Raw genomic sequence first — 27,991 nt, 5'->3', positions numbered from 1 at the left:
TCCGGTGTGATGACCTCAAGTCTGTCCCAAAATGCACTCCCATGTACCCTTATGGACTCGTGCCTAGTGCCCTATAGGTCTGCACTTCCTGACGTCACCAAGTGTGGACACCAAGTGGAGGTCCTCAAGACCGGAGTGCGCCATTTGGGACAGGGCCGATGTTGGCTTCTGGCTCAGGACTATGGTGCTACCTTGATATTACTGTGGTTCATTGCTTCCACACAGCTGTGGACAGTGGCCCCCTGGTGGGCCTTAGTGAATTTTGTAGTAGCCAACATGAATACTGTACTTTACCATAGTATTTACTGCAGTAAACTATAATAAATTGTAGTATAATGTAGTAAATAGTGTAGCGTAGTTACTATAGTACACAATAATATTCTGTAATAAGTATAGTAAATACTGTATACTTTTATAATTACCATAGTAATATTAAAAATACTTTAGTATATAGAAACTTTACAAAAGTTTACTTACTAAATACAAAAGTATTTTTTATGTGCACATAATTCACATAAAATCCATACAAACTATTATTATATATTCTCTAATATATATTATTATCAAGCATTGCAAATAAATTGTTTACATTGTTTACTTCTTTGTGTATGTTTTTGACCAGCAAACTATGTGTAATTAAGAATTTCTGTCTGTAAAGATTTTTTGGTCACCCTAATAAAATCACTGGGTCTTACCTGGCCACATCTAAAAAAAAGGTTCTGGCTACGCCCCTGACTATACAGTAAACTGTAATAAATTATAGTATAATGTAATGTAAAATATACAGATTTTGGCACAATCTTATATGGCAGTCCACATTGAAAATGTTTGGGACTCTTTCTTTACACACTATCACTCCAATATGACTGAGAGATTATAATATAAACAGTTAGTATTTTACTTTTTTATATATAATACAACTGAACATTACACATTCATATTTGTCAGTCAAAAAGTCATGGACATAAAACCTTTGTAAATCAACGACCAAGGAAATGCTTAACACAAAAAACAAATAACCAAAGAAATTCTAAAAAAAAAGATGACTGTTAAAACTTACTTAACTCTGTGGTCACACAATTTGATATTTATGAAACATAGAGTACAGCCATCACATTATAAACTTTGAATTACAACAGCAGCAAAACAACATTAACACACTGCACTCTACATCTCAAGATAGAGAATATTACAGCATGTAAGATTGATGATGTACATTTAATATATCTGAAAAGTACATATGCCAAACCTGAATACTTGGACACACAATAAATCATCAGAATGATATTATACCATTCCATTCTACAGAAAAGTTATGACTCAACATTTGAACATTGTCTGTGCATTTTATTTTTGGCAGTAGGTACCATTAAATGTTTACCTTTTGTAAATGTGAGGCAGTGATATTTTGGTTTAGAAATGATAAAGGAAATGATAAAGCAGCCATTCATGGGGTGTACCGCTTTAGCACCACTTCAAAATTAGAACCAAGAAACGTTCAATACTGAAAAGCTCCACAGTTGTATGTAAAACTGCCAAGAAAATAAGAATTACGATATTAGAAATATGCTTTTTAAAAGTGATTGTTTAAAGGCAAAATGGAGGTCTATCAGCTCTCTTACAGCTGTTTAGACTGATAAACAGACCCTGTTTTATTGCTTTAAAATCACCGGTTTCTGACTTTCTTTTTAACCAAAATTACCTTGCACAATAGTGTTTCTGTTGAACATGTAGATATATATAATAGTATAAGGTTGGCAGTGCAGTCAACACATTTTCTGTGCCAAGCTACAATATTACATCACTGGGAACCATTGCCTTAAAAGCACGACACTATGCATGAGTATTTTAGGACCAAAGTGCATTTATAATAGTGCCTATACATTAGGCTGCTTCCATTATAACAACTACATCAGCCTGAGAGACATAGGTTACCATAATACCATGTAGAAAACCTATTAGTAACACTTCCAGTCTGTTTCAGCCCTTCCAGTCCCAGGGAATACACAGATCCCCGTCCTGCATGACGGAATAGAAATGTGAAACGCAGAGGTGAAGGCCTTGCATCTGAGGAGATTTTTCTTCCATCAGACGCCTGCAGCAGGGAATCATCTGACTGCTCGACACGCTGGGCTCTTTCGACAGACTGTACAGAGACAGATCCTGCCGACAGCTCGAAATGATGTTCTCTTCCTCTGCCTCCAACCTGTGCACATGAGAATACATTCCATTTTAATGGAGCTTCCAAGGCTGAATGAAAGCTAAATTAATGGTCACTGTGAATCTAATACTGTCCTTATAGTTATACATCGAGATTATGTAGTTATACATACACTGTAAAAAAAATCCTGTAAAAAACACAGATAAAGTACTGGCAGAAAATTGCCAGTACATTTTCCTTTATTTTACGGACATTTCCTTTGATGCTAAAATGTAATTTAATGCAGTGCAAAATGTAAAATACAGGTAAAACTGTAAAAAATGAATACGGAAAATTCCTTCATATTAATACAGTATATTGTGTCCCATTTTTACAGAGTGTATGAATATCTTTTTAATAATAATACCAATAATAATACCAGTTTTTCTAAATTATTGCTTAATAATTAGGTAATAAATTACCAGTAGACTGGATTGTAAAAACCTAAATGTATTTAAGGCCCACGATTGGTTAATCAGCAGAAAAGCAAAGCGATTTTAGAGGTGGAGAAAGTTATTGCCTTCATTTTTATATCTAACATGTCATGCTCTGAGGAGTCATTATCAGGGACATAAATTAAAAATGTAAATACAGTGAATTTTGATGTTTTATAAGAGTTCAGTGCTTACTGGTCCTTGCGTCGGGTGCGTCTCCGGGCCTCCTGTGCCTGGCTCTGGAGGAAGTTCTGCAGCAGTAGGGTGTCACACATGGTGGGGATGATGAAGTGCCCCATCTCATGCAGGCAGGGGGTGGAGCGGTCACTATGGCAACAGAACAGAATAAAAAAAAACACGACTGACTGGACATTCAACAGCACAAAGAGTTCTCAAGACTGTTACTGGTCAACAGTAACATCTGTCAGAATCCTTCAAATGAGACAGATGTGAAAAGAACAGAAGAATGACAGGAAAAACACCTTCAGTGTCTGAAACCTCTATGCCATTCATCATCAATCTGTTCAACTTGGACAAGCATGTTCTTTCTTTATTTAATTTCCATCTTTTTTTCTCAATACTATTCTTTAATGAAACATTTCCTATATGAATAAGATGAAGAATGCATTTCCACGCATTTCAGTTCTGTAACGTCGCATAATTCAAATGAAACATTCAAGAAAGGAAACATTGGTACAAAGTTAACAAACATTCTTTATAACATTTTTATAACAAATGCCCTTTACATCACCCATATTATACTGGGGCATTTATAGATGAAATTGTAATTTTATTTTGTTTAAGGAAGTACATTTTAGCCTGTTCTTCACACAAACATATCTTCATTTTTGGGTCAACTGTCCATTTAAACTTGATATTCAACTGCACACAGACCCAAAGCCGGTTGCATAAACTACTTTAACTAGTCTTACAAGTTAGTCATCCAGTCACATAAAAAGGTAGATTGGTCTATTAAAAATCTAAAAAGTAAGACTTATTAGTCCTAACTAATTGCTAGCCAATGAGACTAGTTGTTAAGACACAGTCTTAACTTAGCGGCCATGTTTGTGCAACTAGCTCCTGGTCACATGTTCCAGTTCACCCAAAAATGAACCCACAATGTCATTGTTCCCTGATGGAGGGAACGAGACGTTGAGTCGAACCGACAGATGGGGTTTGTCGTGAGAACCTATCAACTTCGACTAGACTTAGAAAAGGCCAATGAAATTGGCGAATTAAATTTGCATGCCGGACTCCGCCCCCGGATATCCGGGTATAAAGGGGAGACGGCGTGCCTCATTCATTCACCTTAGCTCTGAGGAGCCTGAGACCTCTCACGACTGCTGCAGTGGGCGGCACGTGTTGTGGCAAGAAGTACACAACGTCTCGTTCCCTCCATCAGGAAACTGAGGTTACATCCGTAACCAAGACATTCCCTTTCTGTCGGTCTCTCAACGTTGTGTCGAGCCGACAGATGGGGTTCCTATGGAAAATGCCACAACACTGTGCCCTGTCACAATCTCTAGCGAAGCGACGGTGACTGGCCTGGGCGTGTCAGCCGTGAGCGCTACCGCGAAATTGTAACCTACCAGTGGGTAGGTAGGGGGTCCCAGAGCTTTCTTGAAAGGTGGGAAGGCCCCTGCCTTCGGCCTCACAGGCGGCGGCCTTGTTTCTCTAACAGCGAGAAGCCGCCCGGTACCGTAAGGCCACTGGGTAAGCGCTACTTCCTCAAATGGGGGATGCGCTACAGAGACCACTTCCTACCGCAGGGAGGAGTTTAGTGGAGATACCAACATGGTCTCACCGTTAGGGGAGAACTCATGGGAGGAACTGAAGGAGTTAACCGTGAGGTGGAGGTCCACCTAGGGAAGGTCATGGGTTACCAAGGTGGGAACCAATCATGAGGATACATCAGACGGAACCGCCCTGCTGGGGGGTTACAACGTCCGGTAGCACTAGGTCCGGTTAGAGCTATGTTGTGGATAACTCAGTTGGTACCCGGCCTAAGGGGCAGGGCTGCTCAGCCCAGCCCGCCCGCAGGAGGTGCTTGCTTAGTGATGGATGGAGTGCCTGTTCTTCACCCAGTGGGGAAGAAGGGAGGCTAATTTAGTACGCTGAACCACCTAGAAGAAGGGGGGGAGGTACTGTCATAGGCATACACCCTACCGGCCGCCGGTCTTGCCTGATGCCTGCAAGACTCGAGCTGATACCGGTTTACGCGGAGGCTGTAGGACCTCGCAAAGGTGATGGTTGTAGCCCAACCCGCAGCTCTGCAGATGTCTGCCAGAGAGGCACCTCGAGCCAGTGCCCACAAGGAGGCTATACTCCGTGTGGAGAGAGCTCTCACCCAGTGGGCGCGGGCGATCTTAGGACAGGTACGCCGTAGTGACGGTGTCCATGATCCAGTGCGCCAATCTCTGTTTGAGACAGCCCTCCCTGCTGATCTCCAAAACAGGCAAAGAGCTGCTCAGAGCTCCTGCGGCTCTGCATGCGGTCCAAGCAGAGGCGCAATTGCGTGTACTGGACACGACACGGATGGGGTTGGGTCTTCCTCCCCGGTGGGGAGCGCCTGTAAGTTCACCACCTGGTGTCTAGGGGGAGTGGTGGGAACTTTGGGAACGTAGCCGGGCCGGGGTCTCAGGATAGCGTGAGAATCACCGGGCCCGAGTTCTAGGCAATCTGTGGACACGGAGAATGCTTGTAGGTCTGCTACCCTCTTGAGCGCCATCCGGAGAGCCGTCTTCATCGTGAGATGAGAAAGAGCGGCATCTCCGAGGGGCTCCAGGACCGCATCAAGGTCGCAAGAGGGTACGGAGCGCGGGTGAGGCGGTAGCCTTCCCGCGCCCCTTAGGAACCAAATGATCAGGCTGTGCTGTCCTAGAGACTTACCAGCAACTGGGTCGTGATGAGCTGCAATAGCGGCTACATACACGTTCAGTGTGGAAGGGGAGAGATTACTCTTGAGTCTCTGGAAGGACAGCACGTTCCCGATCGAGCAATTCCGCGGGTCTTCTTTTCGAGAAGAGCACCAGGATGAGAAGAGGCACCACTTACAGGCATATAGCCTCCTAGTGGCCAGGGCCCTAGCCTGAGTAATGGTCTTAACCGCCGCAGGGGGTAGGCCACTCAGGATCTCCTCGTCCCGTTCAGGGGCCAGACATGGAGGTTTCAGAGGTCTGGCCTGGGATGCCATAACATGCCCTTCCCCTGGGAAAGCAGATCCTTCGTCAGGGGAATCAGCCAGGGGGTAGCTGTCGTCAAGAGCATTAGCTCCGAGAACCAAGTCCGGTTGGGCCAGTATGGCACAACTAGTACACATGATGCTCCTCTTCCCTGACCTTGCACAGAGTCTGTGCAATGAGGCTCACTGGGGGGAAGGCGTACTTCCGCTTGTCCCACGGCCAGCTGTGTGCTAGAGCATCCGTGCCCCGACACTGCGTGCCCGTTGCACACGGCACCCCAACCCTGCAGGGAGGCATCTGTCGTCACCACCAAAACTCTTAGAAGTGGGCTGTTGGGACGGGGCAGGAACCGTCCCGGATCGACCAACCAGCGATGGAATGGCTGGGGTCGGGCCCGAAGGTATTCTCGATCTCCCTGGGGTCTTCCCATGAGGGCCGCTTTGGCTTCCGCCATGGCTGCTGACGGGGTGGTGGTCTCCTCTTCGATGTCTTCTTCCGGGGGGCCGCCTGAGTGGGGGCGCCGAAACCGGAAGGCGTCGAAGAGGACCAGGGCTGCTGGGAAGCAGACGGTGCACGGGATCTCGATGGCCAGAGGGCGGCCGAATCACGGCGGGGGAGGATATCTTGATATTCTCTGTCTGCTTCTTTACTGTCGAGAACTGCTGCTCGACAGTATCAACTAACTGCCCCCCCCTTGCGAGATGGGTGCTTTCTTGGCGTTACTCATCTGTGCAAGGTTCAGCCAGAGGTGTCTCTCCTGGACCACAAGTGTGGACATCGCCCGACCCAGGGCCCACGCGGTCACCTTGGTCGCCCGTAGAGCGAGGTCGGTGACGGCGCGAAGTTCCTGCATAAGCGCTGGGTCGGTCTTACCCTCGTGGAGCTCTCTCAACGCCTTGGCCTGATGGACCTGCAGGATGGCCATAGCGTGGAGAGAAGGGACAGCTTGGCCCGCAGCAGAGTAAGCTCTCGAAACCTAAGATGCCGAAGAACCTACATGCTTTGGACGGGAGTCTAGGTCGAGCCCCTGGGGTCATCGACGTATACTCTAGCTGCCCCACCATCGAGGGAAGAAAGGGCGATGGAACTAGTTGACGTGCATGCGCCGAAAGGGGGAATTCAAGGTCGTACTAAGTTCCTCATGCACTTCCGGGAAAACACGGCACTGGGGGCGAGTGCGGCTTCGAGCCGCTCTCAAACCTGAGGTACCATGTATCCAGCCGCGAGCGTTGGGAGAGGCAGTGCGGTGCACTGCAACCCAATGCCGGCGGCCCGGGATAGCATGGCTGACATTTCGACGTCCGCTTCTTCCTGGGCTCGACCCCCCGAGGGAGGGTGCGATGCCAGTAAGTCACCCTCCGATGCTGCAATGGACATCTCATCATCACGCACCGTTTACGAATACGTGGTTGAGGAACAAGACGGTGGGACCGTCTCGTGGGGAACGGTCAGACGAGCGAGACGAGGTGCGAACGGTCCGCGAGCCAGTGGCTGACGGATTAGCGCTCACAGTAATCCTCATATCACCCTCGCTGCTCGCCGTAGCGGGCGGCAGGGCCGTAGTCCTGCCGTCACGGACCGGGAAGCAGACGAGGTGGTGGCTGAGTCCCGTGGGAACACAGCCACCCGTGACGCAACTTCTGAATCGTCAACCGCCGTTTCCACAAGGGCTGCCCCAGCGTACTGGAAGCAGACCTCGTGTCCGTCCCCCTCCTCGATGAGTGTGTTGCACCCACGAGAACAGCGGGACATGCCACGCTGGAGAAATTTGCTCTTTTAGAGAAAAAACTCGAACACTTCTGGAACCGCCGAGACGCCCAGGGGAAGTCGCCGCAGGAAGGGACAGTCCGCTGCACCACATCGTAGAACCGGCAGTCTTGTAGTTGCTATTTGTAGCGAAGTCTGTTGATCATGAGCGAAGGCTCCGAAGAACAAAACGGTGAATGAATGAGGCACGCCGTCTCCCCTTTATACCTGGATATCCAGGGGCGGAGTCCGGCATGCAAATTTCATTCGCCAATTTCATTGGCCTTTTCTAAGAAGTCGGAAGCGATTGGTTCTCAGGGACGAACCCCATCTGTCGGCTCGACACAACGTCGAGAGACCGACAGAAAGGGAACTCAATTTGATCCTGCGAGCCGAAAAATAATGCATCACATGTTTAAAGTTTGAAAGGAATTTATCAACAATTAGATGATTTTATCTCTTCAGGTAGCCCTCACTTAAAAAAAGGTTAGAGACCTCTGCATTACAGTGTATAAATGCTGTCAGCATTTTTATTTTTAGGTGAACTACTCTTTAAAGAAATTATCTCTTTTATTTCAAAACCGTTACATAAACAAATGGATGTATTGACTATAGATTCTTTACTTCTCCAGGGTCATAGAAAGGTCCTGCAGGCTGCGGGGATGCAGGGAGAGGCGTTTGGGCATCAGTCTCTTGTGAAAGGTGTTGAGCGTGTTGTAGTGTTCCTCTAGAGGCAGAGCTGGACCCAAACGCTCGATGTGGATCACCTGAATCTCTCCCAACAGGTTACTGATGCGCTCCTTCAACCAATCCGACTGCTGAAACAGCCTGCGGTAGCTTGGTAATCTTTCAAAGAACTGAACGCAGATGCGGGCAGATACAAACACACATACAGATTTTTATCCATCACAGTTAGCATAAAGGTTTGTAGTGACATTTTAATCCTGTTTAGAAGTAAACACTAGTTTGAATGAATGAGTTTGACCTTTGTCCACTGGTGGTGGACATCCATGGTTCCCAGCATCACATGACCGGAGGCGTTCATTCCTGATTGGTCGGTGAACACGATTACGTATCCTGTGATTTGGAAAAGAGAGAAAACAAATAAAGGAATACATATGTACACATTGAACATTTGTGGCATCCCCTATAATCTTATTTTCATGGTTACCTCTCAGGTTGTGCAGAGCTTCAGGGCTCTGTGTGAAGAGACGACTCAGACTCTGAAGCTGACAGCATTTGTGTGCAACTCCCCATTTACGCTGCCACCTACAGGACAGACAAGCACATGATCACAGGAGACATTTTGACAACAGGGTGTTTGGCAGGAATCTCTATTAAATCACGTTTTCTAATGGTGAAAATGTTTCACCTGGTTGAAAAAACTTAACTTAAACATTTAATTTTGTATTATATTATATTGTTTTTGTAATATATTATCAGCTTAACAATTTGATTAAGAAATCATATTGAATGAAAATAATGAATCAGTTTCATAAAATATGCACCTTTTAAATGACAGAATAAGTTCACAGATTTGCTTATTTGATTTGTTACCTACACTGCAAAACATGACTTTCTTACTTAGTGTTTTTTTCTTGTTTTCCAGTAAAAATGTCTACAAATTCTTGGATCAAGATGCATTATCTTGATAAGCAAAATTACCTAAGAAAATAAGTAAAAAAAATCTGCCAATGGGGTAAGAAAAATAATCTTGAATTAAGGTTTACCTTTTTCTTAGTCACTCAATTCAAGATTATTTTTCTTACCCCACTGGCAGATTTTATTGTTTGTTTTAAAGCAAACAAAAGCATAAATTCACTGAAATCTCATATTTTTCGACTAAAAACAAGACTTATTTTCTTAGGTCAGTTTGCGCATCAAGAAAATGCTTCTTGATTCAAGAATGTTTGGACATTTTTACTGGAAAACAAAAAAAAAGACTAAGTAAGAAAGTCATTTTTTGCAGTGTATAAAAAGCTTAAAGCGGCAGTCCGCAAGTTTTTTGGAGTAAAAATGAGCTAAAACCAATTATTGAGCAAGTACATGAAAGAAAGGTGTTTAAAACTGTGTCACTACCCTTGCTGGATTCACCACAGAAAGCTTGTAATAATGGTTTGTAATTTGCCCTGTCGGGTCGACTTTTACGGAGATCCTTATTTGGTGTCTTTCGTCTGTGCGTCATTTCTTCACATTCGTACACAGAACGAAGAGGATCCGGCTGCGAACCAGAGCATGTATGCTGCGAGTGACAGGCGGTTTGTAGCGTGTACTCACGACTGCTGGGTAGGATTTCATACAACGTTTAGTATTATTTATGGCGGCGTTTAGTACTTTTACTTTTAAACGCCAAGCAGTGTTGACATCTTGGGATTCATCAGTTGTGAAAAACAAGAAAGAACGAACTGAAGATGGTTTACAAAGAAACAGGGAATGTGATCGGACTCGTGCGAAAACAAGAATTAATATTGGCAAGGCATTTCGTAGGTGGCGGGAACTCCGTGATCTGAAAGGATTGTAAACGGATGCAGACATCGCTTTATTTCTTCTGAACAGGTAAGACATTTCAATAGATAACACAAAAACCGTAGCGCACTTGTTGTGTTAATACAGACGGGTACAGTTTCATCGATTGTTCTTTCTCTCTTTATGTTCATTATGATAAATGTAATTTAAGACCTATTCGCCCGGGATTAGTATTATCTGGGGACCTCGTGTGATTTAGAAATGACCTCCCAACATCTGTATTTCATTAGCACGGACAAGTGAAGCCTGTGATTTTACTCAAATTTACGGACTTATATCCCGGATATGATGGCAAGGCTTTGCATATAGTATATATAGTTGTATGATGCACAATGATTTATGACCGAATCACAACTCACGCAAAGAAATATCTCCGCACATCACCTGCAGTAGCAGTTACAAACTGAGATGGCGACAAAGAGGCCAATCCTACGGACTGCCGCTTTAATATTCATTTCACCTTATTACGTTTTATTTTTTAAATTTAAATAACTTTCTATTTATTTTTTATTTCAAATGTAGCAATTTAATATGTTCTCAGACTTCTGGGACTCACTGTACATTGATTTAAAACCTGTATCATAGCGGTATCATAAGAAGCTACATATTGTAGGAATTTTGTATATCATAATTCATTTGTTATTGGCCGAGCCCACAGGTGCTAATGATGACTAATAATACAAAATATATTTTTATTAAAGGTGGGATAACATGCTATGTCATGCATTCTGACTTCTTTACACTGTTGAACGTGCTGGCTTCTCATGCTTAACATGGTCAAAAAAACGAGTTGGACGTATGACGTAGTATTTCTGTACTTGATGCACTCCCCCAGCACTCCAACTTGTTTTGGAAAGTTTTTTTATAAGTCTGGATCCCTGTTTCGTAATAGGGATCCCATTCCTTTTATTGGGCAATTCTCCCGGAAAAGCACGCCCACGCGTCAACCGACGAGCGATAGGAAGACCCGCTTATCAAGACTGGCTGCGCTGTGGGCCTGCAGCTGCAGCTCGTTACTCTTGCGATAGTGAAGTTGAGGTGTGTTTGTTTGTTCACGGCATTTCAGTCATGGATGTTATATAAACGGTGGATATAATGGTGGATTTGGAGATAGTTTGAAACTGATAGATGGCGCGGTCCCAGTGCTAAAAGATGCCGGACATGAACTGCACATGGTAAGTCAAACGAAGTCATATGTCTGTGTTTTGATGGCAATCAGAGCATATGTGCATAATAAGCGATAATGCAACGATGTATTGTGTGTTCGTGCTATAGTTCCGTCCCCCTGTACACCTCCAGCAGCTTGTCTTTTTCAGGAAATAATCGTACAGCTGTATCTCTCTTTTATAAATTTGTTCAAACAAAAAACTCTTCGAAGATACGACGTATACAATACTACTGTATAGGCACTCAAGATTAATATGAGATTGGCAGAAACTGCGTGTTTTATCCCATCTTTAACATAACTGGGACTGGTAAAATTTACTTTAAAGAGTACATAACTAGGGATTTTTAAGGTCCTACAACAAGTTTATGTACATATAAGGTGTAAAAACTAGTGCTGTCAATCGATTAAAAAAATGAATCGGATTAATCACACATTTTCTGTGATTAATCACGATTAATCACACATTACAATAATATTTTAATAATTTCACATTTAATCTTCAAATTGATGTAGAAACAACATATCTCTTTAACAGTGTCATTTTATGAATGAAAGAAAACATTTGGTATTAGTACTGTAACTAATGTCTCTATTAAATTGATTATTTTAACATTAATTATAGCCATTCAACAATATAATTGAGAGCCATCGTGAAATATACAGAAATTGAAGGAAGTTCTCAAACACTTTACAGTCTTTAATGCTAAATTATCAATTAAATGCAGAATAATTCTCACTAAAGCTATAAAATCACAGTGATTTCTTCTTTTATTTTGTTCTTTGATCAACATTAGTGACATTAGTTTAAGAACGTGGCCCCTTTAAGAGCTTTCTCAGTACGCAGATCTAACCGTCACCGCACTCCCATTTTCACAACTCTTTGCATTCATTTAAGATTTTATTTTACACTTTGAAGTCTTGCTTAAGAAAATTCTAGACAAAACGGGCTTTCTGACATAATCTAGTATGGTTTTATCCATTCAAGCACGAAAGAGAGCTTAACACGGATGCGCTGTCTTGACAGAGATTCACCGACGCAGCCTTCAGCCCATGACTGTTTACACCAGATTGGACCTCGCGTTGCGTTTTGCCGCGTCCCACAGTTTAGAAGCTGTCTATCTTCATTGAACGCGTCAAAGCAACTCTTTAAAATCGCGCTTGTGGTTTAAAAGCCTGTACACGAATAAGAGCGTGATTACATAATGTAACGCTAGACAAAGGATGTCAAAACAAACGGATGCTGCGTTAATTGCGTTAAATATTTTTCACGCGTTAATTTGAAAAAATTAATTTGACAGCCCTAGTAAAAACACTATTATTTCGTAACAATAGGCAGTTATTCTTACCTTAATTCTTGGCTGACTCTCAAATGATTCGTTCCGCGATTCATCTGTCTAATCCCCTCCTTTCCGCTAGCCTAGTCTGATGTGATTGGTCAGATGGTCTAGTCTGCTGTGATTGGTCTACCGCGAATGAGGCTCACGAGCTACAGTGTTTGGGGGAGAAGAGTGAAGTTTTCGTGGGCAGTCCTAGCAAAACGTAGGCGGGGACTATATGTAGTGACGTAAATCCGTGGCGGTTCATGACTCGGACTAGGGACGACTCGTTTGCGTGATTCAGAGTTTCCAAGCCAGTAACTTTGTTATTCATTCACCTTCGGATTTACAACTTGGCAGACTGCTTACTTTCAAACACGACAACATTTCACACTGCATGAAATGTAATTTTCATGATCTCATGTTATGTACTCTTTAATACAATGCCACCAAACAGGGACATGGACCTATTCTCTTTCTCAAGGGCACAATAGTGAAGAACAAAGACTCTCTTCATGGGATCAACCCAATTAATCAGCCCTGATCTCTAACCACTGCACCACTACCCCACCTCATATTACCTGAATTTCTAAAACCATAAGACTATAAAAGCTGTAAAGCTGAGTTAGGGCTGACCTGATGTCCAGCAAGCCAAGCTTCTGGATCAGTTCTCTTTTAAGTCTCTTCAGCTCTTCACGGCGTGGCACGCTGGCGTTTTGTTTCTTTGTGGCCTCTTGCTCATTGTTCCTCAGCCATAAACTAAAGACAGACAGACAGAGAGAAACAATGCTTCGGATCAGCCACCCTATTGAACAAAACAACATTTTCATAGAACATCCAAAGCCTCAGACACAAAAAAAATGCTGTTTATGCAGAGCTTAAAGCTCAAGGCTATTCACCTTATTTTTGAACACGGAAGTAAACGATGTGACGTACTTCCTATTTGTCTTGAGACTTCCGTTTTATTAGACGGCCGGTGGAAAACAATGGAAGTAGTGTCGCGGGAGGATGCTCAAAACACCATTAAAACAGCTCTGGTGAATATTTTTCACACCCGCGATGTATTACACAGTGGGAGGATGAAATGGCCTGATATATCATATCAAGATATATTCAATTATTTTGTATTTTCTCTCGGAGTTGACGGGTCTTCGATGCGCAGCTATAAAAGCACAGAGACGTAACTGTACCAGTACATGCACAGTGGGAAAGTCGGTCAAAATTTTTACATGACAGACCATGAATTCGTGTTTTTAAAAGCAGATGTGACTCCCAGTCAAAGTGGAGCAAACATTCCTGGATCCTTACAACTAATAACGGAAGAATGGAGACGGATGGTTGCTCTTGTATCACAGGTCTCCACCGGCTGCAGCATCCATCACAACTTTCTAAAAACATACTAACCAATAACTGTCTGTTTTTATGTCTATTAAATAAAAAATATTTCATGTTGTTCATTCTCTCCCTTGTTTACTTCAGCTTTAATCCTCCTAGTAACATGGCCTGGTAAACTAGGCTATCAGTACTGTTTAGCGTGTTGATACAATGTTAAATGTGCTTTGGATAAAAAAGTCTGCTAAATTAATGAAAGTGTAACGTAATGACAGGACAAGTCCTGTAACTGTTAGTCATGCAGCTGCGATCCTCTGGCAGGTAAATTAGGTTTGCTTTAGCCTGTTAAGTTTTAAATGGCTAAATACATATAAAAATGCTGACAGCTAAGTTTTAACTTCTGCTAATATTATTATACCACTATTTGCATACTGTTTATTAAATTTTGCTAAATACGTTTTGTTTATATGTAATCTATGATATATAATTATGATATTTTTCTACATTTAGTGTCACTCTCCCCATAAACGCCTGCCTTTAAACGATGTTTATTACACAGCAAAATCATCAGTGTTAAAAAAGTTCAAATTAACACTCACAGTGTATATATAATCCACACTATCGAAGTGTGGATTATATATGTCATGGTCCTGCCTTGTTCATGATTTTCGAGTCTTGTGGCAGGATCGTGACAGATCCCTTATGTTTAGTGTGAGAAAGTCATGGGTTGTTTACCTTTGACATTCCATGTGCTTTCTCGTGTCTCGTCATTGGCCCCGCCCCTCTCGTTTCCCGTATTGCCTTCCTGCCGTGTCTCATGTTCCTTACCTGCCCCTCGTTAATTATCCTTTGTTTGTCTCCCTATAAAATACCCTCGTGTTCTTTGTCCTGTGCTCGTCCGTTGTACTTGTACCTTGTACCTGTGTATTCCGTAGACCTGTGTATTCTGTGTACCGCTGTTCCTCATATGTTCACCGTGAGTTCCTGTTGTTACGATTCCATCAGTCTTAGTAAGTGTCTAGTTCAGTTTTGTTCTTGCCTAATGTTATGCAAGTCTAGTGTTAGTTAGTCTATGTCCTGTCCCTTGTATTATATCTTGTTTATTCTGTTATACCCCATCGTGGGTATTTATTTTGTGTTTCTTTGTTTAAATAAATATCCCTGTTAACCCCATCACTGCCGCTGCCTGCATTTGGGTTCTTCTCCACGCAAACCGTGACAATATATACACTGTGAGAGTTAATTTGACCTTTTCTAACACTGGTGATTTTGCTGTGTAGTTATTGTAGTCAACAAGGTGAATTGTCCAGAAGAAAGGACATCCATAATGATTAATGGATGCAGATCATAAGGTGCGCGACATCCAGGTTCAGTTCTGATTCTGGATTACGGTCAGAACAAATGTTTTGTAGACATTTTTTTGCGTTTGTACTGGATATTATGGCAACCTATAACTGCACACATTAAGCATGTACCTTTGGGTTCCATAATAAATATGAACTAGCCAGTCAAAACAGCGATTTATTCACGATTTACTCTCGATTTATTTTTACAAAATGAGTTGAAACAAATTAGAAATGAACAACTTCCCTTGCATTATTTCTTAAATTCTTCACGTTTCTTTGTATAATAAAATAATGTTTTATTTCAAATAACAAAACTAAACTGCAATTTTATAACAAATTAATAATAGAAAAAGTCTCTTTAATATAAACAAACTAATACTGTCTGTGCTTTTCTTGGATTTCTTTTGCATTTAATAAATATCAGCATGTCCACGTTTAGGTTTGCAGTGAACATGGCGGCCACTGCTGTTCAAAAAATGTATTGTGATTCAGTTCACACCTCAACCGATTTGAATCGTCACACATTATAATCGATTTTCAACCGGCTCATGGTGAATCGTTACATCCCTAGTGGCTCACCGGAAGTCTAAATACAAACAGCACAAAGATGGCGGCGCCCACATTTACGTCAAAAATAAGGTGAATAAGGTCTCTGAAGGGATTTCTATTCAGCTCAATAGGACTTCTAGCCCTGAGTGCACCTGTGGTTGTATGTACACGTTACTTCTGATAATAAATGGCACAAAAAACATTGTCGAGTCATTATTCATGCGTCAAGCCCGCTAGGTAGAGTGCCCTCATGCTCCACCAGAGGGCACTCCCTCTTGGACTCTGTATACACTCTGGACTATACATCCCATAATCCCATTTACCACTCTTTATCCCAATTCCATTTACCTGTGTCTTGTTAACTGTGTCTATTCATACCTGGTTAATTCTCTCATTCATTGCAAAGTCTTGTTAGTTTTACATCCTGCATTTCTGAACATTCTTGTCTGTTGGATTATCATGTATGATCTTGAATTGTATTTCTTTGTTTTAACAAAAATGTAAAAGGTCCAACACAAGTTCAAATATGGCTTGCAAACTCTCAAAAGGGGAAGTGGGCAGAGAACTTTTATCTAGATAAGCTTTACTGAGCGTAATAATAGTCTCTGTAAGTACCTGAGTGTTGGATCCACTCTTTTGGCTTGTTCCAACTCCTGCTCTGGGTCTCTGAACCCTGTGAAAGTGTAGTAAGTCTTGTCCCATTTGATTGGTCGATAGAAAGATGTCCCAGGCTGTTGTGATTGGGTGTGTCTAGTTTGCAGCTCCTGCATATGTTCAACTGAGAGGCTACAGGACTTCAGAACATCTAGAACTGTGCTCAGAACATCCTTAGACTGAAGGGTGAAGCTCACTGTGCGGAATCCTGGGAAATGCAGGCCTATCAAATTCAGTTATACACTCAAAAACATTGAAAATCCTACATTTAAAATCTTTTTGTTATTTACCCACCCCCACATCACTTTTGTGTGAATTTCTGTGATTTTGTCTTGTCTTATCTATCTTTTATATGGCTTCAGAAGATTTGGAACATGAGGTGTTTTGAATACCGGAGTAAAAATCACCATTAAAACATAAAAAACTAAAATCAATCAAATAGCCTTAAAAAAAATGATAGGGGGAGAGCGGGGTTGAACGTAACGCTTTTTGGTTATGGCTCAATCACTCAAAAAACGTTTAAGCTTGATTAATCAGGTTTTTCGAAGCCAAGTTAACAGTTGCTATGAGTATCTGACATGTTTCAATACGGTGCTGTTTTATGCAACAAGATAATATAATTGATTTAGATAATGTAAGGTTGAATTTGGTGACTTACACAGCCAAGTGAGCAATCGAAAAAACATAACAAGATGAAGAAATTTACTTCCATGCTGCCACAACACACTTTGTCCAATATCTCTGTGAAAACACATAAAAACTTTGAAACAATTTCACAGATAATCGTCATCTGGGAATGAGAGAAAACGACAGAGAGCAGAACTCGGTCGACCCTGTCCAACGCCTGTGTTACAGTTAACCCTGCGTTACTTTGTGCCCTGCGCTCCCCTACACGTTTTGAAAAAAGTAATTCATCAAAGTACTCTTATTTTGGGGTGAACCATACCTTTAAAAACATTTAGTGCATTTTATATTGACATGTCATAATCTGTTGATGTAAATGTATAGTAGGGATGTAACGATTACCGGTTTAATGGTTTACCGTGATAATAACGTCCAACGGTTAGTATTACGCATCATATTTTAATTACCGCTAAACTGTAGCAGTGTTATGGCTTGAAAAACCCTGTTCAGCATCAAACAAAGTTATCAAGAGTATAACGTAGATGCAACATGAAACGTGGGTTTTGTTCATATAAGTCAGGAGAATAAATCAGGAGTACTGACATTCGGAACAAAATAACGCGAGACATACCTACGTCTGCTCCTGTAAATTTGTGATGACAGTGCTCCACTAATTTGGACTTTAATCCAAAAATGTGCACATTTGCAGAAATTTAGATATACTGACAGACGTTTACTTCATATTTCTTTATACAGACCCATCATTTCGATTCATTTTTCATTAAATGATTTGATGAGTTTGAAACTCAGTTAAGCTTGTTTCTTTTGCTATGAGCGCAGATGTAATGCCACTTTCTCCTGGGTCCTAAAGTACACCAAATTTCTCCCAACACACACAGACAGATTTGCTGAATTGTGTTGTGTTTAGATGCAAATCTGATTCACTCACTTAAAGGTGCCACGAACTAAGACCACAATTTTAACCCGAGCTTTTGTTATATAAGAGGGAATCGTATTCAAGCGAACATCCAGTAAGCGTCAGACCTTGTTACTGAAATAACAACTTTTATTTACATGACCCAGCCAACATTGGTATGTGGGCCCCATGTGGGTTATATCTGGGCGACATGGGCTCCACATGGGCAAAGGTTTAAGATGGGCAAAACATATGGGCCCGTGTGGGATACCAATATGGGTCCCACATAGCTTCGCCCATATGAGACCTTCATGGGCTCCAAGTGGGCATATGATTTCATGCTTAAAATACATTATGCATTTGAACTTTTTAAAGTTATTATATTTTGTTGATAATCCTTTTAACATACAAATATCTCAGATATTTAGGCTGATTTTGTTATGTATTAAATGCAAATGGAGTTTCTGGAATATTTTTGTTAATTTATTCAATAGGCCTGTATCAGTATTTTCTTCCTTTCACTGTCCTAACTGTATGAAAATCAACCACGATAGATAAATGTAGAAATCCAGGTCCATTTACATGAGTCTCACAAGCGACGTTCTTGCTCAATGTTATAGATACTTTCGACTTCGTACTTAGCTGCGCAGACCGACCGCTTTACGTCACACTACCGCGAGATCGATCAGGAAGCACTTGCCTAGAAACGATGTCGCGGTATCTTGATGTCATAACCCGATTGCTTTGCGCAGGTGATGCATGGAGTGGAGCACACCCCTGACCGAGAACACTTTGTTCCGCTTGACAAAGTAGTTCTCCTGAGTTTTGGTAGATTTTTCTTATATCACATAATTAAATATTATTTTGTTGAAAATGTTTAATGTTTAAATGACAGCTATGATTTAAATCAAATAAATAAATCAAACTACAGAGGAGTTTCTTTATCGGCGGAAGTATATCTTTGGCAGAGCAGTGGCGCGCTGGCAACTCCACCGAGCAGCAAGTTTATCGAGTCTGGACTGGAAATAATCAAAAATAAGAAGGTAAAAGTCATATTTTCTTAAGCGTGTTTTTGTTATCCGTGTTATCAAGCTCCGGGAACCCTGTTTTGACCGTCATTTTCCTTTGCATTTTGTAAGCCTGCGTGTACCTGCCATTTTTCCACCTGAGGTAAAATTGAATTGACTTTACCACAGCCTATGACGAGTGACACTAATTTACTATATTTAATGCCATTCTTTTAAATTCCTCAGACGTCTAAAGCTCAAAAGGCTGATGTCAGAAACGATGTAACGTTAGGACATAAATTGTAATGTGTTCTGAGACCAGATTTATGCAGCCCGCGCAATCGTTGTCTGCAGCCTGTGTAGTGCTAGAATGCTAGTTCCCATTACATTTTAAATACGTTAATGTCTTCTTCAAGAATCTTGTTTTTTTTTTTACTGAAAATGTACATCATATAACACGGATTTGTTGTATTTGCTTTGTTTGCGTGATATTTCTGGTTCGTGTAGTGCTAATTATAAATGAAAAGCCTTTGAGGGTTCTCAGCGTAACGTTACCAGAGAGTGATTGACAGCACAACGTGATAATGTCCCACCACTTATAACGATGTATTAAAATATGGGTGCATTACTAAAAAGCACAAATCTCAGGACATGACAAAATTTCTCCAGGATTTAAAACCAACTCGGACCCCAGGGGGGTTAAATGACTGATCTGCACATAGATGCAGCATCTTTGCCTTCATTATGCAGACTACACATAACAGATTGTTCATAAGAGTATACAGGTGCTGGTCATATAATTAGAATATCATCAAAAAGTTGATTTATTTCACTAATTCCATTCAAAAAGTGAAACTTGTATATTATATTCATTCATTACACACAGACTGATATATTTCAAATGTTTATTTCTTTTAATTTGATGATTATAACTGACAACTAATGAAAATCCCAAATTCAGTATCTCAGAAAATTAGAATATTACTTAAGACCAATACAAAGAAAGGATTTTTAGAAATCTTGGCCAACTGAAAAGTATGAACATGAAAAGTATGAGCATGTACAGCACTCAATACTTAGTTGGGGCTCCTTTTGCCTGAATTACTGCAGCAATGCGGCGTGGCATGGAGTCGATCAGTCTGTGGCACTGCTCAGGTGTTATGAGAGCCCAGGTTGCTCTGATAGTGGCCTTCAGCTCTTCTGCATTGTTGGGTCTGGCATATCGCATCTTCCTCTTCACAATACCCCATAGATTTTCTATGGGGTTAAGGTCAGGCGAGTTTGCTGGCCAATTAAGAACAGGGATACCATGGTCCTTAAACCAGGTACTGGTAGCTTTGGCACTGTGTGCAGGTGCCAAGTCCTGTTGGAAAATGAAATCTGCATCTCCATAAAGTTGGTCAGCAGCAGGAAGCATCAGAAGCGTCTCGCCTGGGCTAAAGACAAAAAGGACTGGACTGCTGCTGAGTGGTCCAAAGTTATGTTCTCTGATGAAAGTAAATTTTGCATTTCCTTTGGAAATCAGGGTCCCAGAGTCTGGAGGAAGAGAGGAGAGGCACAGAATCCACGTTGCTTGAGGTCCAGTGTAAAGTTTCCACAGTCAGTGATGGTTTGGGGTGCCATGTCATCTGCTGGTGTTGGTCCACTGTGTTTTCTGAGGTCCAAGGTCAACGCAGCCGTATACCAGGAAGTTTTAGAGCACTTCATGCTTCCTGCTGCTGACCAACTTTATGGAGATGCAGATTTCATTTTCCAACAGGACTTGGCACCTGCACACAGTGCCAAAGCTACCAGTACCTGGTTTAAGGACCATGGTATCCCTGTTCTTAATTGGCCAGTAAACTCACCTGACCTTAACCCCATAGAAAATCTATGGGGTATTGTGAAGAGGAAGATGCGATATGCCAGACCCAACAATGCAGAAGAGCTGAAGGCGACTATCAGAGCAACCTGGGCTCTCATAACACCCGAGCAGTGCCACAGACTAATCGACTCCATGCCACGCCGCATTGCTGCAGTAATTCAGGCAAAAGGAGCCCCAACTAAGTATTGAGTGCTGTACATGCTCATACTTTTCATCTTCATACTTTTCAGTTGGCCAAGATTTCTAAAAATCCTTTCTTTGTATTGGTCTTAAGTAATATTCTAATTTTCTGAGATACTGAATTTGGGATTTTCATTAGCTGTCAGTTATAATCATCAAATTAAAAGAAATAAACATTTGAAATATATCAGTCTGTGTGTAATGAATGAATATAATATACAAGTTTCACTTTTTGAATGAATTAGTGAAATAAATCAACTTTTTGATGATATTCTAATTATATGACCAGCACCTGTATACTGTACTTGTCAACTAATAAATCTGTTATTGTGAGGTGATGCATTTTTGAATTGTTTGACATTAAATTGATAGCATGTAGAGTACTCATTTGTGCTGTAAACTATGTGATGCTGGACATATCAAATAACAGTATTTGTGTTCTTCTGTTACAGGTGTGGGACTGAAACCACTGGAGCACGAGACACGGGGTGGAAAAAGAGCCCTTAACGCAGTCTGACACAAAACATCAGACTGTCAGCAGTTTAAGCGTTCAAAATATTTTTTGTTCAGTTGAGTTTAAAGTACCTTTTCTAATCTGAAATCTATCAAACTATTTTTAATGAATTTAACATTTAAAACTGTATTTAAGGTTTAGTTAAATATTCTGTGTTAAGGATCAGAAAATTATAATAAATTTGATATTGAACATCCATGTGTTTTTCATTTTCAGAATGCACCTATTATGTTTATGATGTACAGGCAAATATAAAGTAGTAGATTATTCATTTTGAAGACTAACATCTAATAAAGCAACATCCAAATGCTGCAGTTATCATTTAATCAGTAAAAATTGCATTGTATTTGGTAGAGCATAAGAATGGAAAAGGTCAATTATAATTTAGCAATCACAAAAATTGTACTGTCCAGGTAGAAAACCTCAAAAAACATAATCTAGAACCACTGAAGTATACACTATGCAGGGCTCCTCCATTAAACATTGGTTTAATCCACATGGGCTTTATAAGGTGGGACCAATATGGGCCTTATGCATGTTTCCCACTTGGGTCCCACATGGGCCCCACTCAGATTCTACGTAGGATTCATATGGGCTAATTCACATAGGGCCGACATGGAACCCGTGGACAAACCCACTTGGGGCCCATGCCTCAAGCCCACATGGGGCCTACATTGGCCCCACAAAAAAATGTTGGCTGGGGAGGCTCAGCAAACAGCGGGTTCTGGAATGCACCTATCTATGTCATAGATAGGTTGAACACCGCCTCCACAGAAGAATATCAACGTTAAAGATCGCAAAATATTGTGCAGTGCCTGGTTGTGGAAGAACACAGTCGCTGCATAACCTTCCTTTGGAATCCGACAGTAGGAATGCGTGGTTGAAGTTAATTTTTAAAGACGTTCTAGCTCACGTGGGGAAAACATTGAGCGTTTGTTCGCTTCATTTCAACGCGGATTCCTTGAACAAGTCTTTGCGGAGAGACTAAAATTTAAAAGCAGTGCTGTGCCGTCAATATTGGATCCGACAGGAATGGCGCAGCAATCTTATGTGAGTAAAACATATTTGTACTATGCGTCACTATTGCTTTGTTAGAGATCGCTTGATATGCCTTGATAGTATTACCTGGGGACCTCTAGTCATTTGTAATAATTGTAATCGGCATCTCTGTGATTTGGCGGGCTTATATATAATTTTTCAAAGTTTTATCCACCGTTTGCGAATAATGGAGGCTGTTTTGAAGTGTTTTGATATTATTTCTGGTGCTGGGTCATTTTGGCCGGGAGTCTACCGTTTGTTTATTTATCATGAAAACTATAACATTTGAGACCCGTGATCGCAGTGATCTTCTGTCCGGTTCGCGGGTCTTAAATGCTGACATGTACGGTCATATATCACTAAACACCATACAACTATAGGCTATATCAGGGCTGCAGCTATTGATTCTTTTCCTAATCGAGTATTCTACTGATTTTCCATCGATTAATCGGGTATTCGGATAATACATACTTTTTCTTTATTAAAAAGCAATATTAAATATACAAGAGAAAATAAGACAGGTCTCTTAAAATGAGTAAAACAACTAATTTGTTTCCTGTTTAGAACAATTAAAGTTTTTATTGCTGAAATTGCATACATTAACATCTGTGAAAACTAAACCCATTTAGTACATTACATTGCCATATTACATTCAAAATGCAATATAATACAAATATATAAATAAGAAATATGAATAAAAATAGAAAGAATCATTTCAAAGGTAAACAACTAACTTCAGCTTATGCATGACGCATTTAGCTCATCTAAATTAGTTTTGGTTTCTTTTTTTACTATTAAATAGCCTATGACTTTTATTTTGACAGGTTGTCGGCAAACGCTTATTTTTTAATATGTCTGTTTCTTCACTCAAACAATAACATGTTCGTGAAATAAACTCTCAGAGCAACTCTGGAGATGAAGTTCATGTGTTCATGTCCTCATAAAGCGCAGACAAATTCATGAGCATCACGCGTGTAGCACGTTAAACTGTGCAGTTCATTCACTCAGACACGCAGAACAGCCAGATGACGTGTAAATAACAGAATTCGGCATCCACTAGTCCGCATCTAGTTTTATGGAATCAGTGCAGCCGGAAAACAAGTTTCACTCGCAAAATAGACTAAAACTAAGTAAAATAGCAGTTCACCATTTCAATAAGCTATCACTTATTTATCAGCATGAGACATACGTGTGAGCGTGTGAACAGACTAAAATGCGTGTGTCTCACAGTGAATGCGTGAGACTTGAGAGCCCTGTAACATGAATGGAGATTAGCGGGCTGTGCGTCAGTAATAACGGTCTGTGGGGAAACGCAGTGCTCCGTGTGTACTGTAGTTAAATGGATTAAACAAAGCTTCGAGGCAACAAAAATTGCCTCGATGATTTTTTGTATTCGAATTACTCGAGTTACTCGAGGAATCGTTTCAGCCCTAGGCTATATACAAACTATACGCAAAGCCTTGCCATCACATCTGGGAAATAAGTCTGTAAATTTGAGTAAAATCACGTTACGTAACGTTACGTGACTAACCAAATTCACAGAAGGCCCCAACTAAGCCAACTACGCAAGCTGCTATCCAATCATAGCAGTGGGCGTTTACTACCAAGTCTTCTATGCGGCCCGCCCTTAAAAACCGAGCGTTTCTCCAGCCGGCCTCAAAACCACTGTAGAAAATAACCTATTACTTATTGATTTTGATGTTTTCGAATGTAAAAACCACGCAAACGCCATAAGTAGACATCAGACAATAGTATAAAACAATAAAAACGGCCAGTTCACTGCACCTTTAAGGTTGTGTTTAATCTGAACTAGGAAACTTTTACCTCATGTCCCCAACGTGCCGTGACTAATATTCATGTTATTTATTTGATGTAAATCAAACAAAAGTACATTTACAGGTAAACTCAATATTAAATTTGGTTTACATCAGCACTTTTTTGACATTTCCAGAACATGTGAATAAAACCGTGATAATATTGGTCACTATAATCGTGATCTGAAATTTTCACACAGTTACATCACTAATTTATAGATCATTTTTCTTAAAACAGAGGAGGCGTGTCTTGTTGTAACTAACCAATCAAAGGTGAATTAATTTAATCAAAGGTGAATGATCTTACCTGAGGCTTGCAGACTGTCATTGGAGTCTGTTCTTTCCTTTGTGTCCCTCACATAAAAAGTAAGGTTTGTGGGTTTGGGGGATCTCGCACCAGGCTTCTGAAGATTTTCCAGATAACCATTTAGCCTTTTGAGGGAGTTTTCATTCACTTCCTGCAACACAGAAATTTAAACAGAATTTGGGCTTTTGAACACATTATATGAAACACTTGAACCTGTTTAACACAGAGCTGTGGGCTACAGTAGATTGCCAGACTCAAATATTATCATCACAAGTTATAATTAAATAGTTTAATGCACGCAATAAAAACTTTAGGGCTTAGGGATAACATAAAATTATATTAAGGGCTTATGTATATAATAAAACTGCAAATTAATTATTACTCTCTCTCTTGGATGCTGGCCAAAGAAATCAGGGTGCACTGCAAAGTAAAACGGGCGCAGGGCATTAATGGTGTCCGCTCCTGAGAGATTTCTCCTCTGAACGATCTGAAGAGAAAATCTACCACCAAACCTGTGAGAGGGAATGAAAAATGAGAAGACTTGATACAAAGCATGAGTACAATATACCTTATTTGCATAAATTTTATTTCACGAAACACAACAGAATATTGTCATTAACCATAGGTGTTAAACAAACCTCATATATCCCAGGAAGGTGGTCACATACATCACGCTAGATGCTGGAGAGAGAAATCAAAGTACATGAAACTCAATAACAGATATTAGACGCTTTAGCAGGTCAATAGTACAAAACAATGATTACACCATTAAGTCTGTTTTAAGATCTGGTTACATTTAAAGATGTAACCAAATATTCAAGAATGAGGAGGACTAAATGTTTCAAATGTTGGGTGTTCTACTAGATGTTCTCAAATCACAAACAATTACAGTATGTTCCCCTCCTCCACAACATTTTTAAAGGACTGTTTACACACGCACACAAATCTTGATTTTGTTCGCAGTAGCAAACATGTCAGTGTATACAGTATAATATATATTAAGAAATGTTTATTCATTTTTTAATTTTTCTTATAATATATACATGCACATGTACATGTATGTGTTTATAAATGCAAAATTAATATGCACAGTACACAGACATATATTATGTACTAAACAAAAACTTTTATTCTGAATGCGATTAATCGTTTGACAGCCCTAAAAATATGTGTCGTATTTGAAACCAAGATTGTGAAAATCACCCAGCTATTGTAGTTACCATATTTTTTTAGTTTATTTGCAGTAAAATCATAGTAATTACAAAAAATATGGTTGTGTTGTAGTAATTTAACTATGATATTTGTAGTTAAACTATATATGGTAATACAAATGGTAAACAATCCACTAAAAATTAGCCACTACTATGGTTACATCTTCTAAGTGTGGAGAATTTGTCAGTTTGATCAGACAAACGTTAGATTCAGGACCAGGACAGGTAACGTTCCCGTTAAAGACATGTACGTGATCTTGACCTATAACGTTACTGTTCGTGTTGTAAACGATGTCCTCTTATTTTGACTATTTACAAACAAACAAGCAAACAACATAACAGCAAACATTTCCGCTCCAAAAACAAAATATTATCTCTAATGATCTTATAACCTGTCGACTATCTATAGTGTATGAACACAATAATCAGCTGTAAACAAGCACAAACAAACTGTTTGCGCTTTATAAAGACCCACAACACACGCAGAATGCATCGCACAAACACATTATTCATGTCTGAATAAAAGATCAAAATGTCGACAACAACATAACATTCTTTACCTGTGTTTATGCAACGTTACATGTTCGCTGCTGGTATGTTTAAACTAACGTACTTGACTCAGGCACTCCATTCAGGCCAAATGATACATACAGACAGAGCTAATCGACTGCCTGCCTATCGATCGACGCTCCTGTGCGTTTGCCTTGACATGCGATTTGTACGGTCTAGCGCCCCCTGTAGGTGCTTTTTGGATGATAACACAAAACTGAAAAACACGGTAGGATTCTAAGTGGTTTTTATTTATACTACAAACTAGAAAAGTTTCTTCATCAAACTTGGCTAGACTTTGAAAAGTAAACCTTTTTGAGATGATTTGAGTAAAGATCACTCCAAATTTGTTTATGTTTTTCTAAATCATTTTCTGAATTTAATTTTCGGATTATTTTTGTTTAATTTTATCATGATTCACTAAAACTTTCGAACTAAAATTTATTCTAAATATAAGAAAAAAGATAGGAACAGCTGAAAGCACACATACGCAAAAATCACCAGTCTCTCTCTCTCTTTCTCTTTCTCTCTCTCTCAATTTCAATTTAAGTGTGCTTTATTGGCATAACAAAATGTACAGTGCATTCATATTGCCAAAGCATTTGCAGCTGGGCTCCATACAAATAGTGCAAGTATGTATACAAACGAAAAGAAAGATAATTATAGTAATAAAATAAAATGTAATAAAGTGTGATGTATGTAGTGCAACTTAAAGTGGTTTATAATATATGTACATATATAAAAACAGAATAGAGTATATTTTAAACAAAGATTTACAAAAGCAAAATATACATTAAAGTAGGGTCCGTGTAACGCTTTGCAGTTCTTTTTTCAAATTTCACCATCAAAATTAATCAAATGAAAATTGGTTTCAAACTTTCATTTTCAATTTTCATGGGTACTTCACAAATGGATAATTGTCTGTCAGTTTCATTTTCAATTATACGTGTTTGGGTAATTGCTTCAGAATTTCAGATTTTCGAACAAACACAAAAATTACTTGTTTTTCTAATTTTACATTTATGTGCTTGCGCTTGCAGCTGGATCCTACCATTATCGCCGGTGGTAGGGGTGTATTCTACAGCCGCCCACCGACCCACAACGCTGTCGCGTTATGAAAGGCCTACGGTTTATCTAATCATATTTATCTCCCTTATGTATTACACATGTATTAAATATATTTTTACTAACACTACTGTCTGGTCTGTAATCATTAATCTATTCGACATCGGTTGCCGTTTTGGTTTTAGTCAGATGGCAATGCTGCGGATCTGTATGTCATTGGGAACGGCCGGGCAGCAAGTGCACGCATAAAAAGTAGAAGTGATGGATAACATGTATCAGTCGCAGCCCGAGATATTACGTACGGTGGCGTATTGCTGCCACATACATTTTATTTTCCCACTCAATTATGTCATAATAACGAGATCATATGTCGTTAAAACAATATATTTTCTCGTTTTGACAGGATAATACAAGAGTAACTTTGGTTTGAGAAGTGGGGGGGACACAAA

At 40.3% G+C, this 27,991-nt stretch overlaps 1 protein-coding gene across 3 annotated transcripts; it reads right to left on the bottom strand.

Moving 5' to 3' along the window:
- Positions 1–891: 891 nt before the first annotated feature.
- tcaim (T cell activation inhibitor, mitochondrial) lies at positions 892–26,604 on the bottom strand. 3 transcript variants are annotated; one of them, XM_057340403.1, is made up of 11 exons: positions 26,489–26,604; positions 25,356–25,398; positions 25,100–25,229; positions 24,718–24,868; positions 16,415–16,676; positions 13,209–13,331; positions 8,734–8,831; positions 8,548–8,639; positions 8,187–8,419; positions 2,830–2,961; positions 892–2,206 (listed from the first exon to the last, which is right to left on the bottom strand). In XM_057340403.1, the coding sequence occupies exons 2-11, from the start codon at positions 25,385–25,387 to the stop codon at positions 1,981–1,983; spliced, it is 1,479 nt and encodes a 492-aa protein (XP_057196386.1). In that variant the 5' UTR covers positions 25,388–25,398; positions 26,489–26,604; the 3' UTR covers positions 892–1,980. The 3 variants fall into 3 exon arrangements, with proteins under 3 accessions (XP_057196386.1, XP_057196387.1, XP_057196388.1); XM_057340404.1 differs by having other exon boundaries at positions 16,415–16,661; XM_057340405.1 differs by lacking the exons at positions 25,100–25,229; positions 25,356–25,398; positions 26,489–26,604 and adding an exon at positions 17,112–17,194 and having other exon boundaries at positions 24,718–24,833.
- Between the last annotated feature and the right edge of the window lie 1,387 nt (positions 26,605–27,991).

This window comes from Triplophysa rosa, linkage group LG8 (assembly GCF_024868665.1).
Source record: "Triplophysa rosa linkage group LG8, Trosa_1v2, whole genome shotgun sequence".
NCBI lineage: Eukaryota > Metazoa > Chordata > Actinopteri > Cypriniformes > Nemacheilidae > Triplophysa > Triplophysa rosa.
The sequence above is the reverse complement of the archived record's forward strand: the minus strand, read 5'-3'. Positions and strand labels throughout refer to the sequence as shown.

Bases quoted from the DNA above. Each gene is read 5' to 3' on its own strand.
- tcaim (XM_057340403.1), bottom strand. From the start codon at position 25,387: ATGTATGTGACCACCTTCCTGGGATATATGAG. The intron at 25,230-25,355 runs GTTTGTTTAACA...TCCCTCTCACAG, and splicing joins ACCTTCCTGGGATATATGAG to GTTTGGTGGTAGATTTTCTC. The intron at 2,962-8,186 runs GTAAAGAATCTA...CTGTTGCCATAG, and splicing joins CTTTCTATGACCCTGGAGAA to TGACCGCTCCACCCCCTGCC.